Source organism: Rhinopithecus roxellana, chromosome 1, assembly GCF_007565055.1.
Source record: "Rhinopithecus roxellana isolate Shanxi Qingling chromosome 1, ASM756505v1, whole genome shotgun sequence".
Classification (NCBI taxonomy): Eukaryota; Metazoa; Chordata; class Mammalia; order Primates; family Cercopithecidae; genus Rhinopithecus; species Rhinopithecus roxellana.
The window spans coordinates 21,877,894-21,894,226 of NC_044549.1; the positions used below are offsets into that span (position 1 = coordinate 21,877,894).

At 36.9% G+C, this 16,333-nt stretch overlaps 1 protein-coding gene across 1 annotated transcript in view; it reads right to left on the bottom strand.

Moving 5' to 3' along the window:
- IMPG2 (interphotoreceptor matrix proteoglycan 2) overlaps positions 1 to 16,333 on the bottom strand; it is a 99,496-nt gene that overhangs the window by 24,039 nt on the left and 59,124 nt on the right. Inside the window, exons 10-11 of the mRNA XM_010373158.2 lie at positions 8,281 to 8,525; positions 4,339 to 4,424 (exon numbers count right to left, since the gene is read on the bottom strand). Coding sequence (XP_010371460.1) covers positions 4,339 to 4,424; positions 8,281 to 8,525 — 331 coding nt within the window. The remainder of the gene's footprint in view (positions 1 to 4,338; positions 4,425 to 8,280; positions 8,526 to 16,333) is intronic.

Sequence of the window (16,333 nt, forward strand, 5' to 3'; positions counted from 1 at the left end):
GGAATGAGAATCACTTAAAACAACAACATGAACCAAAAATGATATCATTCTGGCTAAATGTAAATTTAGTCAGAAAATAAAAATCTGGAAAGGAAAAAGGAGAGTGATAAAAAGTATATGATGCAATGTTAGCCAACATTTTTGGCAATGTCGCTTTGGCTAAAAAAAAAAAAAAAGAAAGAAAGAAAGAAATAGAAGCAAGATATATCTAGGAATTAGACTGGAGTCTAACAACCAAATCTCCTGAATCTGTTGAAGTGAAATGTATGAGAGAAAAAGCAAAACATCTGTAAAGAAAGAGGAAACCAGAGGCCATCATCAAATGACTAGAAACAATTGCAAAACAACCTATAGAGAAAGAGAAAGATCTCAGGACACAAAATTCCCTCTTGGGGAATCTCCTAACAAGTGCACCTGAGGATAAGAAGACATATTTCATGATTCAGGACAAAAAAAGAAAAAGAAGATCTAATTGGAGAGATGACTTCTGGCATTTTTCTAGTAAACTTTAAGCGCATGCAAGTCTGGGCAACAGAGTAAGACTCTGTCTCTACAAAAAAACATAAAATAAAAAAATAACTGGGTGCCTTGGTGCACTCCTATATTACATTCCTATAGTACTCTGGAGGCTGAAGCAGGAGGATCACTTGAGCCCAAGGAGTTTGAGGCTTCAGTGAGCTATGATCACACCACTGCACTCTAGCCCAGGTGACAGCAATACACTGTCTCAGAAAACACCATGCGATTACCAGGAGTAGAATTAACCCTACGTAACTCTGTTCAGTAGAGGTGCCTTGCAATTGCTGACCTGTGTGCAGAGTGCTCCTACATAACTTAGCACCAAATAGACATAAAGCTGGTTCATATTTCTGCCTAGAGGGTCTAAGTTATTCTGAGTCCTCAAGAACAGAGATAGAGCAAGAGTTTATTTCCAGAGAAATGGAAGACAACAAATTAAAGTCCAGAAAGTGAAAGACAAAAAAGTTAAGTAAAAACACCAGCTCTTGTCTTGCCAAAGGCTCATGTGCTTTATGAGGCCATCTTTTGGCTTGTAAAAATCTTATGTTGGGAAGAAGGGCTGAGCATGCACATGTATATGAACATAATAAAATTATCACATTTTACACTTAGAAGGACTCAAGAACACATGTAGTATAACCATGCCTATTAAAGAGAGGGAACTGAGGATCATAGAAGTGAAATGCTCAAGGACACACGAAAAAAGAGAAAAAAAAAAAAAACAGACTGGAAGCAGCCAAGTCTCTAGATTTCTCAGTGCCAGTGCTTTTCCCACTAACAGCTATTCATCCAGAGGTCTCTCCCAGTGTATATTCCCAAGTGGTAAAAGGATTCTCAGAGGAGAAACTAGAGCAAACAGACTTGGCAGTCCATGCACTCATTTGGGGTAACATATTCCACAAGTTTATACAACCCAGGTCAACACAGACGGAGGGAGTGTGGGAGGCCATCTCCTAATATTCAGATATCTGCTCTATGGGATATGGAGGCTGTTTACATAGAAAAAAAGTTTCTAGCCTTCCCCTTTATTTTTCTGGGACTGAAAATTACATTTGTAGTCAGGGAAAGGAAGGCCATTTGCTCAATACCAAGTTCTGTTCATCAATAAAGTAGTTACAATGATGATGATCATTCCATAAGAGGAAATTAACTTTATTCCTTTAAAGTGTTAAAGTTACTCATATATTCTTGCAAATTCCAAATGTACTTTACAAAATAACTCAAGTGAGATAGCTTAAGCCCTTCAAGCCATGTTTAAGAAATTGAGTTTTATCAGATGGAGCGCATAACCTGACACACATTAGGAAAGCAGCTGAATCCTCAAAGAAAAAGAAATCCTCAAGCAGTAATATATTGCTTCAGTGTATCTGTAAACAAAATGCCTTTTCACTTAATAAAAAATTAAAAGTAAAACGATATATAAAATCTTTTCAAAAATCAAGTCACAGACAATATAAAATGTGAAAGTAAACAACTCGACTTTTCAAATAAAGAAGAAAGACCATCCCTTCCAAATAGGTATTCCCTAAAAACTGGCATGGCAATGAAGCTTTCTTATACATTTTGAAAGGTTAACACACACATGCCAGGAATAGCCCTTCATTAATTTTTCTATCCATAGGTGTTCCCATAGTAACAAATTTAACTTATGCTTTCTTTTAGTTCAATGTAGTACATTGACAACTTTATTATATTGGCCAGTTTCATTTCTGCTACTGCCAATTGAAAAGCCTGTTAGTCCTAAAGAAAGCACACTGTACAAGTGATTTTCCAAGTCAGGGTGCCAGAAAGGTGTCAAATTCCATTTCCCAACATTCCTAGCTCTAAAACAACATTTTTTTACTCTTTGAATAAACCTTTATTACTAATAATAAAAACAATAAAGTGATTAGTAATACAATTATTGCAGCTCTGTATATAAAATAATTTTTAAAAATAAAATCTGGGGGGGAACCCACCTCACTTCTATGGTAGAGTAAAATCTTGCTAACAATTGGCAAGGGCATGAAGAAAGGGAGGGAAGGAATAAATTAAAAAGAAAGTAATAACTAGACATTTCTAATTAATCATTCCTTGTTTTCATGTCTTATCATCTCCCATTAACATTCTAATGTTTCCTTAAATTGTTAATGAATGCCCTACAGTAATCACTATTCAAAAAAGTAATGAGTTGGCATAAATGCAAATGAAAGCACTGCAACATAAATGAACAAGTGAGCCCTAATGGTGCTTGCTATCATTAAGGGGCAGCCACAGCCAAGCTCCAGCCACTTTCTGCCACAAGGGAATATGAACTTAACAGTAGCAGATCTTCCTGGTGTTCAAAAGAAGCCAGAAATCTGCATTTTTATGTAAAAATCTCCTAGTTTTAAAAATTGACTTATTTTTTTTTTAATTTGGTCCCAAGCTGCATGTCTATAGTTGGATCCAGCTAGTCTCCAGTTTACACACTCTGGCTTATATAGAAATTCTCATCTTCGCAATATGATTCTAAAATATCATCACAAAGCTCCTCCTGTGGTTAGAGAATGTGATTAAAAGCGGAGAGTAGTGGTGCTGTCATCGCTCCCTGTACCCTGGATGGACCTCTAGGACAATGTCTACATCACCTTGTTTAGAAATCTGTCTGCTACCACCAGACTAGAAATTTTTGTAGGCAGAGCCACACCTTATTTGTCTTAGTTTCACAAGCGCTTGGCACATAGAAAGCACAAAACAAACATATTTGAATGAATGAATAAGTGAAGGAATAAATACACACCAAATGAATGTACTCTCTGTAAATCTCTTCTAATCTATTTTATCCAATATGTAACTCAGTGAAAAGATTGTTTTTAGTAATTCTACATTGTAATAATGAGTTACTCTATAACCTAGTAGAAGAAATGGCTGCAGAGATTAATGGTTACATGAATTAAGGGCAGGCTTTCTGAATTTCCATCTCTCCATTAAAGTCGAGAAACAAGTAATTCAAATAGCTGATATGAGACAGAAAATACATTTTAAGAGGGAAGAAAAGCAAGGAATGTAGATGAGAAGGGAGTCCCCTTACTGTTTCTATGTGATAACAAAAGATTCCTGTATTCATTGTAGACAGGTAATTCTGTAGTGGTTTGCGGTTGTAGATGTTATCATTGTTGTTTAAATTATGCTGTTTCTTTCCTACTGTATAACTCCCTACAAGTGAAGTGGCAAGTGGAGGTTTAGAGGAGGAAGAGGAATTCCTGATGCAGCTGGGTGGTAAGAACAAAAAGGAAAGTTCATCTCATGCTGTTTCTATGCAAGCGGGAATGTTTTCAGTCCAAGTTACAAGGAGGCCTGATTTAGAGTCCTTGTCATCCGTCAGCTAGCAGATATGCTTCTTTCTCTCCCTTCTGTACACACACTGTTCTATGTGCTTTGCAGTTTAACCTTTTTTTTCACTATAATCATTGATACAAAAAATCTATGCTCTATACCTAGTACATCAATTTATCATCTTGGCTATAAAATCTATTTCTGGGTAACTCTCAAAGAACAACTCAGCGGGCACTTAATAGCTTAATTATCACCGAACAAGTAGGAACCATAAATAAGTTTTCTACCCTGTGTGGAGTTTGGCAATGCAGACTTTATTTCACCACTGCAGAAGGCTTACATTTTCTGAACCAACACTTGGTACCTATGAGCTAACACCTATGAGTAATGGTCTAGGGATGATGCAAGAGAATAACTGAAATGAGAACAGCTTGGGAAATGTATAATGCCAAAGTAAGCAGGTGAGGGAAGAAAGAAGAGAAGCTTGAGGGCCTAGTTCTAGCATAAAATATAAAAACATACCAGAATAGATGATGGTGTTGCCTGAAGACTTGAACTTTGGGTGTTCCAAACTAGATCTTCAGTTTGGTGACGCAAAACTCCTCTCACTGAGGAAAGAACAACATTAAAAAACATTTTTAGTTGAGGCCATACTGTATTTGAGATGCAGGGACAACTGAAAGCCAAGTTCTTCCTCTTCATAGTTTAGATTTTGGCAGAACATATGCAATACACTTACTTAGAAAATGTTTATTCCTTTATTCATATATTTTATTTATATTAGCACAATCTGCCTGAATTATAAGAATCTAACATAAAATAAAGATTCTTCCCATTATTACATTTAGGACATCTTCTATTACTTCCTTTCCTTTCTCAAGTCAGTTTTTATTCTGTTCAAGATTCCTATGAAGCGCTTATTTTTTAATTAATTTTTAAGTAAAAAAGTTGTACTGAGGCCGGGCGCAGTGGCTCAAGCCTATAATCCCAGCACTTTGGGAGGGCGAGACGGGCAGATCACGAGGTCAGGAGATCGAGACCATCCTGGCTAACACAGTGAAACCCCATCTCTACTAAAAACTACAAAAAACTAGCCGGGCAAGGTGGCGGCACCTGTAGTCCCAGCTACCTGGGAGGCTGAGGCAGGAGAATGGCGTGAACCCGGGAGGCGGAGCTTGCAGTGAGCTGAGATCCGGCCATAGCACTCCAGCCTGGGTGACAGAGTGAGACTCCGTCTCAAAAAAAAAAGTTGTACTGAAATTTCAATTCTTTTGGTTTATGCTAAGAATGGTAGAAAAGTATGCAAAAATAATTGCCTTTTGGGAAGAAAGTACCTTTGAAAACTGAGCTAGGACACCAAAAATCTTTATCACTGTAATGATATTAAAGAGTAACATAGAGAGTAGATTATATAATTTAATTCAACAAAAATTTAATGAATCCTTGCTAGTTACCACAGACTTTACCAAAGTTGAGGCTATAAACATTAATAAAGCCAAGTTTCTCTTCTGGAAGCATTGCATATATCAGGGAAATAAACACAAATTCTAAAACAATGTGAGGGGCATACATATAAGGTATGGTGACACAGACAAAGAAGTAGCTGATTTTGCCCACAGGGGAGAGAAAATCAATAAAAGCTAAAAAGAAGGGATTGCCAGGAGAGTGATCTGGTGTATGCAACCAAAAATAGAAGTAGAATCTCTTTATTCACCTGTTCCCACTGGCCTGACATAACAGGAATCAAGCAAAGGTCAAAAACCCTATTTGGCTTAAGTATTTTCCAAAACTTTAAAAAACTGTGTATACAATTATCTTGTCTTCTATGAAAAATAAGCTCCACAAGATCAAGGAGTGATATGGTTTGGCTTTATGTCCCCACCCAAATCTCATGTTGAGTTGCGATCCCAAGTGCTGGAAGTGGGGCCTGGTGGAAGGTGATTGGATCATGGGGGCAGATTTCCTCTTTGCTGTTCTCATGATAGTAAGTGAGTCCTGATGAGACCTAGTTGTTTAAAAGTGTGTGGCACTTCTCTCTCTCCCTCTCTCTCTCTCTGTCTCTTCCCCTGCCTCCCTCCTGCTCCACCATGGAAAGATGTGCTTGCTTGCCCTTCACCTCTTCACCTTCTGCCATGATTTTAAGTTTCCTGAGGCCTTCCAGCCATGCTTCCTGTACAGCCTGTGGAACTGTAAGTCAATTAAACCTCTTTTCTTCATAAATTACCCAGCCTCAGGTTCTTTATAGCAGTGTGAGAATGGACTAATACAAGGAGGATCATATCTTTTGAGATAATGATCAAGTTACATAGAAAGCTGCCACCATTCAGAACTCTGAAGTTGGCCTGACAATAGAAATAAATTTTAGAGACAAAATTCTGAGTAATTGAAATATACACCTAATGAAAGCCTAAGGCACTTGAATTAGTTGGTACTAGATATTGTAAAGCTTTTGTTGAACTTGCTTACAAATTCTAAGAAAGTCGTTTACCTCTTTTTAGGACACCTTTATGAAAGTAGCTCCACCCACAGGCTCCACACAAAAGGAAGATCTTGCAATACTGTTTGTGGATGTAGTTTCCTAAGCAACCTCTGTTTATTGTAGACCTTAATCTTCATGTCATTCTCCTACCACTCCAGTTACTGACCTCGGTGTTTGCACCTTCTGCTCAATGTCGGTTCTTAACCCACTTAGGTCGTGATCTCCTAACTATATCTTTTCTCTGTCTGATCCCAATATCCTGATTCCTAGAATCTTCTGGCCATATGCCGTCCCTATGGTTAGCCCCGGCTAATCTCTATTAGCATTGCCAGAGGGACTTCAGCAGTTTCAGATTATAACAAGCTTCTTATCTGTTCACTGTTTTATCTAGCCCTAGTATTCCAAGAGATTCAACAACGACAAAGGAGTATATGAAGAAGTGAGCCCAGGATACCTACTCCAAAATATAAAGGCTCCCTAATGTTTAAGAATGAATGGTTCTATATCACTCTCATCCACTGAAGAGAGTGTTTCTCCATCTTAAACTCCTATGTAATTCATATAAAGCCCAGACCACTTTGTGACCCTGTCCCAGCAGAGTGTCACATTAAAAAAAAAAGGTTGGTCCAGCAGCCAAAATAAGTTGAAAGCAATGTAAAGTTTTGGTCTGGAAAAAAGGAAAAAAGAAAAGAAAAGAAAAGAAAGAAAGAGAGAGAGAAAGACAAAATCTTATTTGGGAAAAAAGAGATTAAATCACATGCAGTAAAATCTTATTAAAAATTTTTTCTCTCCCTTTCCCTTTCTCACTTTCTCTGTCTCTTTCACACACACACATATACACAAATACACACACACACACACACACATAACTGCTTGAAAAGACAAGACTCTTCTTTGTCTCTCTAAAAATTCTCCTTCCCTACCTTGCCTTTTAAATCTACTATTCTCTTTGATTATTAATTTTCTGATCTCCCTGTGTAAATCCAACAAGCCTCTCTGGCTTCTCTAGTGTCTATTTTTGTTTATTTGTTATACACACACACACACACACACACACACACACACACACACGGCTAGGTAGTAGCTGCCTGAAAGGACAGGACAGAGGCTTTTTTCTCTTTAAAATGTGTGGGAGCTAGAGAGGCTGTAAAAATGCATCGTTAGTATTGCCTCACTTGCAGATTTTCCTCCTTGGCAGCTGGTACTTCTCCCATGCTGTCACTTCAGTAATGCATATTCCACTGAACATTTTAAAAGCTAAACTACCAATGAGTAAAGAAATCATGGAGAATAGAAGCAAATGCAAAGTAGCAAGTGAGTTAGCAGGATACCGTGGCCCTGATGAGTTAAGATGCTGCATACTAGTAGCTAGAATCCTAGCAAGTTTTAAGTCCAAGGTTGACTGGGCACCCTGTAGCCTCCAAATCCAGGTTAAACACCCTCTTCTTCACGATCTGTCATATCCACCTGTTCATTATGGATCATAACAGGATCTCCACAGCGATCTGAATTTAAAGTCAGTATTGGATTATCCGGGATTCCACACAGCGCCCATTATCACTTCTTCTTTGACCTAGATCTCCCATTGCCTTTCTTGAGCTCTTCCTTTTTTTCTACACTCTGATTTTTAAGCCTTTACTAGCTGACTTACCTCAGAGAGTTCATGTCTCAGCTGTCAGGGAAGCATTATACATACTTCCAAGTACTACTTTCCTTTTTCTTATACTTTGCTCCTATTTCTGTAAACTATTTCTAACCGCTACTTTCCACACTCTGTGGCCTTTTGTCTAAAAATATTCCAGAAAGCCCCTGATTAATCTATCCAAAATAGCTGTATGGCTAAAGCTCCATTCATATCAGGTTGACCCATGTCTCATAAATTCTAGAGAATGATCAGAACCTTATATATTTCGGGAAATTAGTTTACACCAGAGCATACCGGAAAAGAAACTATACAAGGCCTTCATGATGGATATGAAACTCACCATTGATAAGCTGCAGGGAATCAGGATCTGGATTCAAGGAAGAGTTCCCCAGCAAAAAATTCTGCTGCAATGTCTCAGCAATATAATCTCTGAAGTTACTGATTGTATAAACAACAGTGGGTTTATCGTCCAGTTCCACAAGGCCATGGTTTTCCACCTTGTTGGAGTGAAGGCTGATGAGGTCCCAGGTGGTATTGCTAATGGCCTCACCGTTGAAGGTAACTGCATAGTAAACATCCACACCACTATGGATGGAAAGAGAGAACAGATTAGGTTCAGCTAAGGAAGCACAAAGAAAGGAGCACTGAACCCATGAAGAAACAAATATTGGACCCAGAGGGTGAGTCTCAAAGAGCATGGATTCCATCACTTTTCTCTGAAAACCCTGGACAACCTTTTGCCATCTTCTCCTCTTTCCCAGGGAATGAGGGGTCATAGCTCTAAGAATAGGGAAAAGAATTGTAACGAGGCCACAGAGGCAACCCTGCAGAATGATCTGAGCATTTTCTTCCCCTACGTTCTCATTTCTCCTTTCCTCTTTCAAAGGCAAGTCCTCCATCTTCACTGTCAGCCTACTTCTTCTTTTCCTATTAGCATGTCTCCCCTCCCATTTTTAAAAACAGTCTTTCTAATTCCTTTTGACCGTGCAAAATCCTCTCACATCACTTCATTGTTGTTGTTAGATGAATTATGTACTGAAACATAGTTATCTATTGTGGTAGGAAAATTATGAAAAACTTGGTACTAAAGCAAATTGATGATTATTTTCCTTTAAAATGTTGTGCTGGAGTATTTTCTAACACGACAGTTCTTTCAGAAGACATACTTTGGTTTGATAACCCAGACAATTTACAGTTCTATAAAGTTTAAGACTAAATTGTAAAAAACTATTATGAAGTAATTTTCTTCTCGGCCTAGTAGGAAAAAAATCTCTAAAGTTATATTTTACTACCCTCCAGGGCATTAACCAATTTTGTATGCAACTTAGTAATCTGTTCCGAATTGACTATATGAATTTCTCTTTTTCAGATACTCTAGAAACAAGCTCTGTCTCTCTCTCTCTCTTTTTAAAGCTAAGTCCCTTATTAGTGAATTATGTAAAACCTCAACAAGTACTAACAAACAGCACTTGTCTGGGAATTAGGCTTTTTCACCATCAACCTTTCCACAAGCAAACAAAGAGGAGACTTCTTGGAACACAGGACAGAAAGACAGAAAATAAATAAGTATGAGTTGATGTGTTGACATTTTCTTAACTAGTCTTTTGGAGAAATGACATCAGAATATAAAATTTTAAACCAAATAAAAATACTCCTCTAGACTCCAACTCAGATTTCTCTAACTAAAAGCTAACAGTTTGTAAGTGTTGATAATGTGACAGGTATTTCACATGCTTCATCTCATTTAATTTTCATAATAACCTGATGAAAGATACTTTAGCTTCAGAATATTGTTGAGGAAACAAGCCCTTAGAGCAGTTAAAAGACTTCCTTTAGATTTCATAACATGGAATATGTGGCAGAGTCATAATTTCAACACAGATCTGTCCAACTCCAGCCCCTACATTCTGAACTACTATGCTACCCTCTCAGTAGCTTTAATTAAACTATTACCCGAAAAAGTAATTATGAGGACAGCTCAATACCAGTCATCACTGTGGCTTCCAGCCAGTCTCTGCAGCACATACCAGTCATCACTGTGGCTTCCAGCCAGTCTCTGCAGCACATCCATCACAGGCAGTAAGCACCCAGCAAGCCACACCAAGATCCCTCCGGAGGGAAGGACAACACTACTTTCCAAGAGACAAACCACTCAAGGCAGACACGCAGTAAAAGCGATTCGCCACTTTCAGACATTCCACAGCAGCAAACTCTTCTCAAAACAAAGCATAAAAATAAATTAATGAAAAATTGAATAAAATTTAAACTAACGTGCTTCTTCCGCTGAACTTATATATTCTCATGTATTTCTTTATTTCAGCCTCCATTGCTTTGTACAAAGATTTTGTTCACAGTGACGGTGTCTCAGTCTCTCCTTGAGTTTCTATCCCCAGTGCTCAGTTTGGTGCCTAGCACAGAGAGGTACCCAGTACCTACTAGATGAACAGAAATATATACTTGCCCGAATGTAAAAAGAAAACTGCAGCATAATCAAGGTATTTACAGATCTAAAGGAAAGTATCAACATAATAAGGATGACATCATAGAGTATAGGAAAAAAGAAATTAGTCAGCTCATTGATGTTACCGGTTAGTGGAAAGCTTCTGACCAGTATGTTGGGAGTTCTTTGGGAAATAGATCCCTAGATTGGAAATGGCTACAATAAGCTATCATGGCTAGATGACACTGGCTGCTGAGATCATCCAAATTCCTCTTTTTGATTTCAAGCTTGTAAAAGAAACTTTTGATTATAACTCCCTACAAATTTTCCTATGAGGAAAGAATGCATGAGCCAGTCAATGCTATAATAATTGATTGGTCTGTTGGCACATATATTTCTCATTTTTAAATAGATCAACAGGCATCCTAGAGAATTCATTGTCTTTTATGGTTTGGTAAGCATGACTGGTCTCAAGAGACTTCTAATTCCTGGGAGCACTGGTCTGGACCTGGCCTGGCCTATGCGGCACAGATCACACACCCTGGACTGCAGGGAAAGCCATAAAGGTGACACTCCCACCTGGCATACAAGCAAGCAGCCAGGCCTCGTTGATGTTCCTGTTTTACTCTGAGTGACGTCAGTACTGTTTTCTTCCCAGATATGATAGGATACCTCTTCTAATGCAGTGGTTCAGGGCACTTAAAAGTAACAACTGAGCACTTTGACACCCTGATGCTCTAAGTAGTAAAAACACCTGCTTGTCTCTAGAACTTCCCTCAATCCTCTAAGCAATGAAAGGATTTCAGTTTTGCACATCTGAGAATGTTGATTCATAGGTAATTCCCAATATTATTTATAAAGAAATCAAATCAGTAAAATATGCTAAAATACCAAATGATGGTTACAAGATAAAATCAAACAATAAGAGGGTCACCTACTGATCAGAACTCATCACACCATATTCCCCCTTGCTCTTGATGAGCCTTCAGTCATCCTGATAGACTCACAGACGATAGGCACCTGCTCTGTTTCTGGATCTTTGTACATACATTTCCTTCTCTCTGTAATGCCTGTTATTATCTCCCAGCCCTTATATCTTCCACATACACATGTACACACACATACAGATACCTTCTTCACCTGGCTATTTCTTTTTTACTTCAGCTTAGCTGTCATCTCCCAGGGAAACTTCTTTTTAACATGAAGACGTGATTGATGCTCATGTTCTATCACCCCACCAACTTTATAAGCACAATTATTTTTTGGTTTTATGTCCCCACCATCTAGCACAATGCTTGGCTCATAGTAGTTCAATACAGACTTGTGAAAATAATGAAGAAACAAATGGTCGATTCTGTTCCCTAATGTAGGCAGATAAGACAATTGAATGCATGTCACTTAAACAACAGTACATGATATGCCTGACTTAATCTGAAGCATTTTCAGACTCTAAATATAACAGAGCAATTTTTAACTCTAAAGAACATTCATATAGTGTCATATATTTGTATCTTCTGGGTTAATAATTTTAGAGACATTGTTTCCTGGCCACAGCCCAGTTCTGTAAGGATATGCATGCTCTTCCAAGTCTTAGAGTGATGGACCATATCTACCTCTCCAGAAAGGTGGGTTTCTTTTTGGGATTTTGGCACAACCTATTAAACTTACTTCTAGTGTAAACATGACTCTAAGATTAAAAAAAAAAAACTATAAGAAGAAAAAGAGGGCAGAGGAAAGGCTATGTCAGTTAGTACTTCAGTTGGCTCTTAGGCTATGCAGAAAATCAGACAAGGAGAGTTAAGCATTTACTGGGAACCTACCATGTGCCTTGCATGACTTTTAAAATGATAGGGAAAAGATCAAGAGAAATGCTCCTGGATCAAGAAATCTATATAAATCAGGCAGCCTGGAATAGATTACTGGTGTTATTCTTTATTGGCAAAATATTATTTGCCTCCCAATGTTTCCATTGGACATCTAAATATAATACTTCTATTATAATCTACCTTGTCTAGTACAGATAACTTCATTAAAGAAGATAAAATGCCTCAGAGAGATGTTATAATTTGTTACCATGTTTTCGTCCTGGAAAGAGAACTCAAGTGCTTGAGATACCAGAAAACCATCTATTTTGAGGGCCAAGAACATCACTGTGACCCAGAACAGACTGAGTTCTGGCATGGTAATGGAGTACAAAGATATCTCAGGATGAGGGACAGAATAAAAGAAAACCGAGAGGCCAAGGAAATTCATGAGAAGCAGAATACATACTGGTAGATAAATAGTATCTGATTGAAGAAAGTTGTGCTGGCTCTCCATACTTAGCAACACCAAGTTAACTAACCACCACTGGATCATCATCTTTCATCTTCTGAACTGGACTCAGGCAGCTGCTATACAGAGGAGAGTTGCTGTGTCTGACAGCTATTTCCAAAGACATCAATCATGTGGAGGTGAAGTTTACCCTTTCTTATTCTCTCCTCTCAGATGCCCTGATTGGTTATTTGATGTATATATATTTTAAAAATTAAAAATACTGCTATCATATTTCATCATGGTCAACCAAAACAAGGATATTTTGGAGAAACTCAGACATCTCTTCTTTTGTAGCTTCTTCTAGGAAGCAGATACATATTGAAAAAGTCTGAAGCTAAATATATAAATTGCATACACCAGATGGATATGTTGTTGATTCACTTCAAATGCATACTACTAAATTAACATAATGAGTACATTTTAAAAGAGGTGCACAGCAAATAAAAAACTTCATGTGCATATAAATGTTTATGAAGAGAGAGAGAGAAACGGCATGTTATATATCCTATAGACTATTTCAGTGTTATACATTCATTTATACACAGCTCAAAATATAAGTACACCCAAAAGTTACAAATAAATTTTATCAGCTGGTTAATTCCTGACAATGCTGAATAATTTTGAAAACTGTACCTAGGTTAGCAATTCTGGGTGACATTAGTAATATGGCTGACTAGAGAAACCTGGCACTCATCCCCACACTACAAGAAGGGATAAAAGCAACCACAAAAATAAACAATGAGAGAAGAAATAAGGAACAAAGAATATACAAAACAACTAGAAAACAAACAACAAAATGACAGAAGTTCTCAACTGTGAATTACAACCTTGAAGTTAAATAGGTTAAATTCTCCATTTAAAATATATAGACTGGCTGAAAGGATCAAAAAAAAAAAAAAAAAGACAAACTATATGCTGCCTACAAGAAACTTACATGACCTATAAAGACACATAAAGATCTAAAGTGAAGGGATGGAAACATATATCACACACACACAAACAGAAACCAAAAGCAAGTGGGAGTAACCATGCTTAGAAAAAACAGACTTCAAGTCAAAAGTTGAAAAAAGAGACAAAGAAGGACATTATATAATAATAAAGGAATCCATTCAGCAAGAAAATATAACAATTATAAATATATCTGTGCCCAAAATGGAGCACCAAGATATATACAGCAACTATTATTAGATCTAAATGGAGAGATAGACCCCAATATAATAAGAGTTGAGGACTTCAACACCCCATTATCTCCCTAGAACAAATCATCTAGAAAGACAAATCAACAAAGGAACACCAGATTTAAACTGCACCACAGACTAAGTGGCCCTCACAGGCATTTACAGAACATTTCACTGAACAGACGCACAGCTGCAGAATACACATTGTTTTCATTAGTACATGGAATATTTTCCATGATTGACCATATGTTAAGACACAGAACAAGTCTCAAAAAAATTTTTTGATCAAAATTATATCAAGTATCTTATCTGACCACAATGGAATTATACTAGAAATCAAAACAAGAGACAAATTTAAAACTATACAAATAAAGGAAAGTTAAACAATATGCTCCTAAATGATCAATGGGTGAAGAAATTTAAAATAAAAACAAAATATTCCTTGTAACAAACGAAAATAGAAACACAACATGCCAAAACTTGTGGGACACAGCAAAAGCAGTAGTAAGAGGCAAGTTTATAGCAATAAATGTCTACATCAAACAACTAAAATGATTTCAAATAAACAACTTAACAATGCATCTCAAATAACTAGAAAGGCAAAAACAAACCAAACCAAAAAATTAGTAGCAGGAAAGAAATAATAAAGATCAGAGCAGAAATAAAAGACATGGAGACCAAAATAAATATACAAAAGAGTAACAAAACAAACAGTTGGTTTTTTGAAAAGATAAAAATCAACAAACCATTAGCTAGACTAATGGTCTATAGCATTCTACCATTACTCAAAGTAATCTACAGATTCAAAAAAAAGAGAGATAGAAGACCCAACCAATAAAATCAGAAATGAAAAAGGAGACATCACATCAAATACCACAGAAATGGAAAGGATAATTACAGACCACTATGAATAACCATATGCCAATAAATTTGAAAACCTAGTGGAAATAAATTCCTGAATACATATAACCCACCAAAATTGAACCAAAAAGAAACAGAAAACCTGAGCAGACCAACAACAAGTAACAAGATTAAATCAGTAACAAAAAGTCTACTGAAAAAGAAAAGTTCAGGACTGGATGACTTCACCACTGAATTCTACTGAACCTTTAAAGAAGAATGAATACCAATTCTTCTGAAATTATTCCACAAAATTAAAGCAGAAAAATTTAATTATTCCAAAACCAGACACGCACATGACAGAAATTGAAAACTACAGGGCAAAATCCCTGATGAACACAGCTGCAAAAATCCTCAACAAAATATTAGCAAATCAAATCCAATAGCCCCTCAAAAAGATAATACACCATGACCAAGTAGGATTTATCCCAGAAATGCAAGGATTGTTCAACATATGCAAATCAATAAGGATGATACATCACGTCAGCAGAATGAAGAATAAAAACCATATGATCATCATAATGATATAGAAAAACTATTTAATAAAATTCAACATGCCTTCATGATTAAAACCCTCAAAAAATTAGGTAGAGAAAAAGCACCTCAATACAATAAAGTCCACATATGACAGTGCCACAGCTAACATCGAACTGCATGGGGAAAAGTTGGAAGCATTTCCTCTAAGAACTGGAACAAGGCAAGAATGCCCACTTTTACCACTGCTGTTCAACATAGTACCAGAAGTCCTATCCAGAGCAATAAAGCAAAAGAAATAAATAAAAGGCATACAAGTTGGAAAAGAGGAAGTCAAATTATCCCTGTTCGCTGATCATGTGGTCTTACACTGAGAAAAACCCGAAGACTCCATTTAAAAAACTCCTAGATTTGATGAATGAATTTAGTAAGCTTGCAGGATACAAAATCAACTTACAAAAATCCAGTGGCATTTCTATACACAAGCAACAATTTAGCTGAGGAAAAAAAAAAAAAAAAAGGCAATCCCATTTACAATAGCTACAAGAAAAATAAAATACGTAAAAATAAATTTAACCAAGCAGGTGAAAGACCTCTGAAAGAAAAACTACAAAACACTGATGAAAAATTAAAAGGGATACAAAAAAATGGGAAAACATCCCATTCCCTGCATCAGAAGAATTAAAATTGTTACAATGACCATAGTACTCAAAGCAATCTATAGGTCTGAAGCAATCCTTATCAAAATGCCAATGACATTCTTCACAGAAATAGAAAAGAAAGTCTTAAAATTGGTATGGAACCACAAAAGACCCCAAATAGCCAAAGCAATCCTGAGAAAAAATAACAAAGCTGAAGGTATGTATCATACTACTAGACTTCAAATAAAGTACAAAGTTGTAGTCATCAAAACAGCCTGGTACTAGCAATAAAAACAGACACATAGATCAATGGAACAGCATAGAGAATCCAGAAATCAATCCATATACACAACCAATTGATTTTTGGCAAAAGTGTCAAGAACATATACTGCAGGAAGGACACTCTCTTCAATGAATGGTGCTGGGAAAACTGGATATCCATAT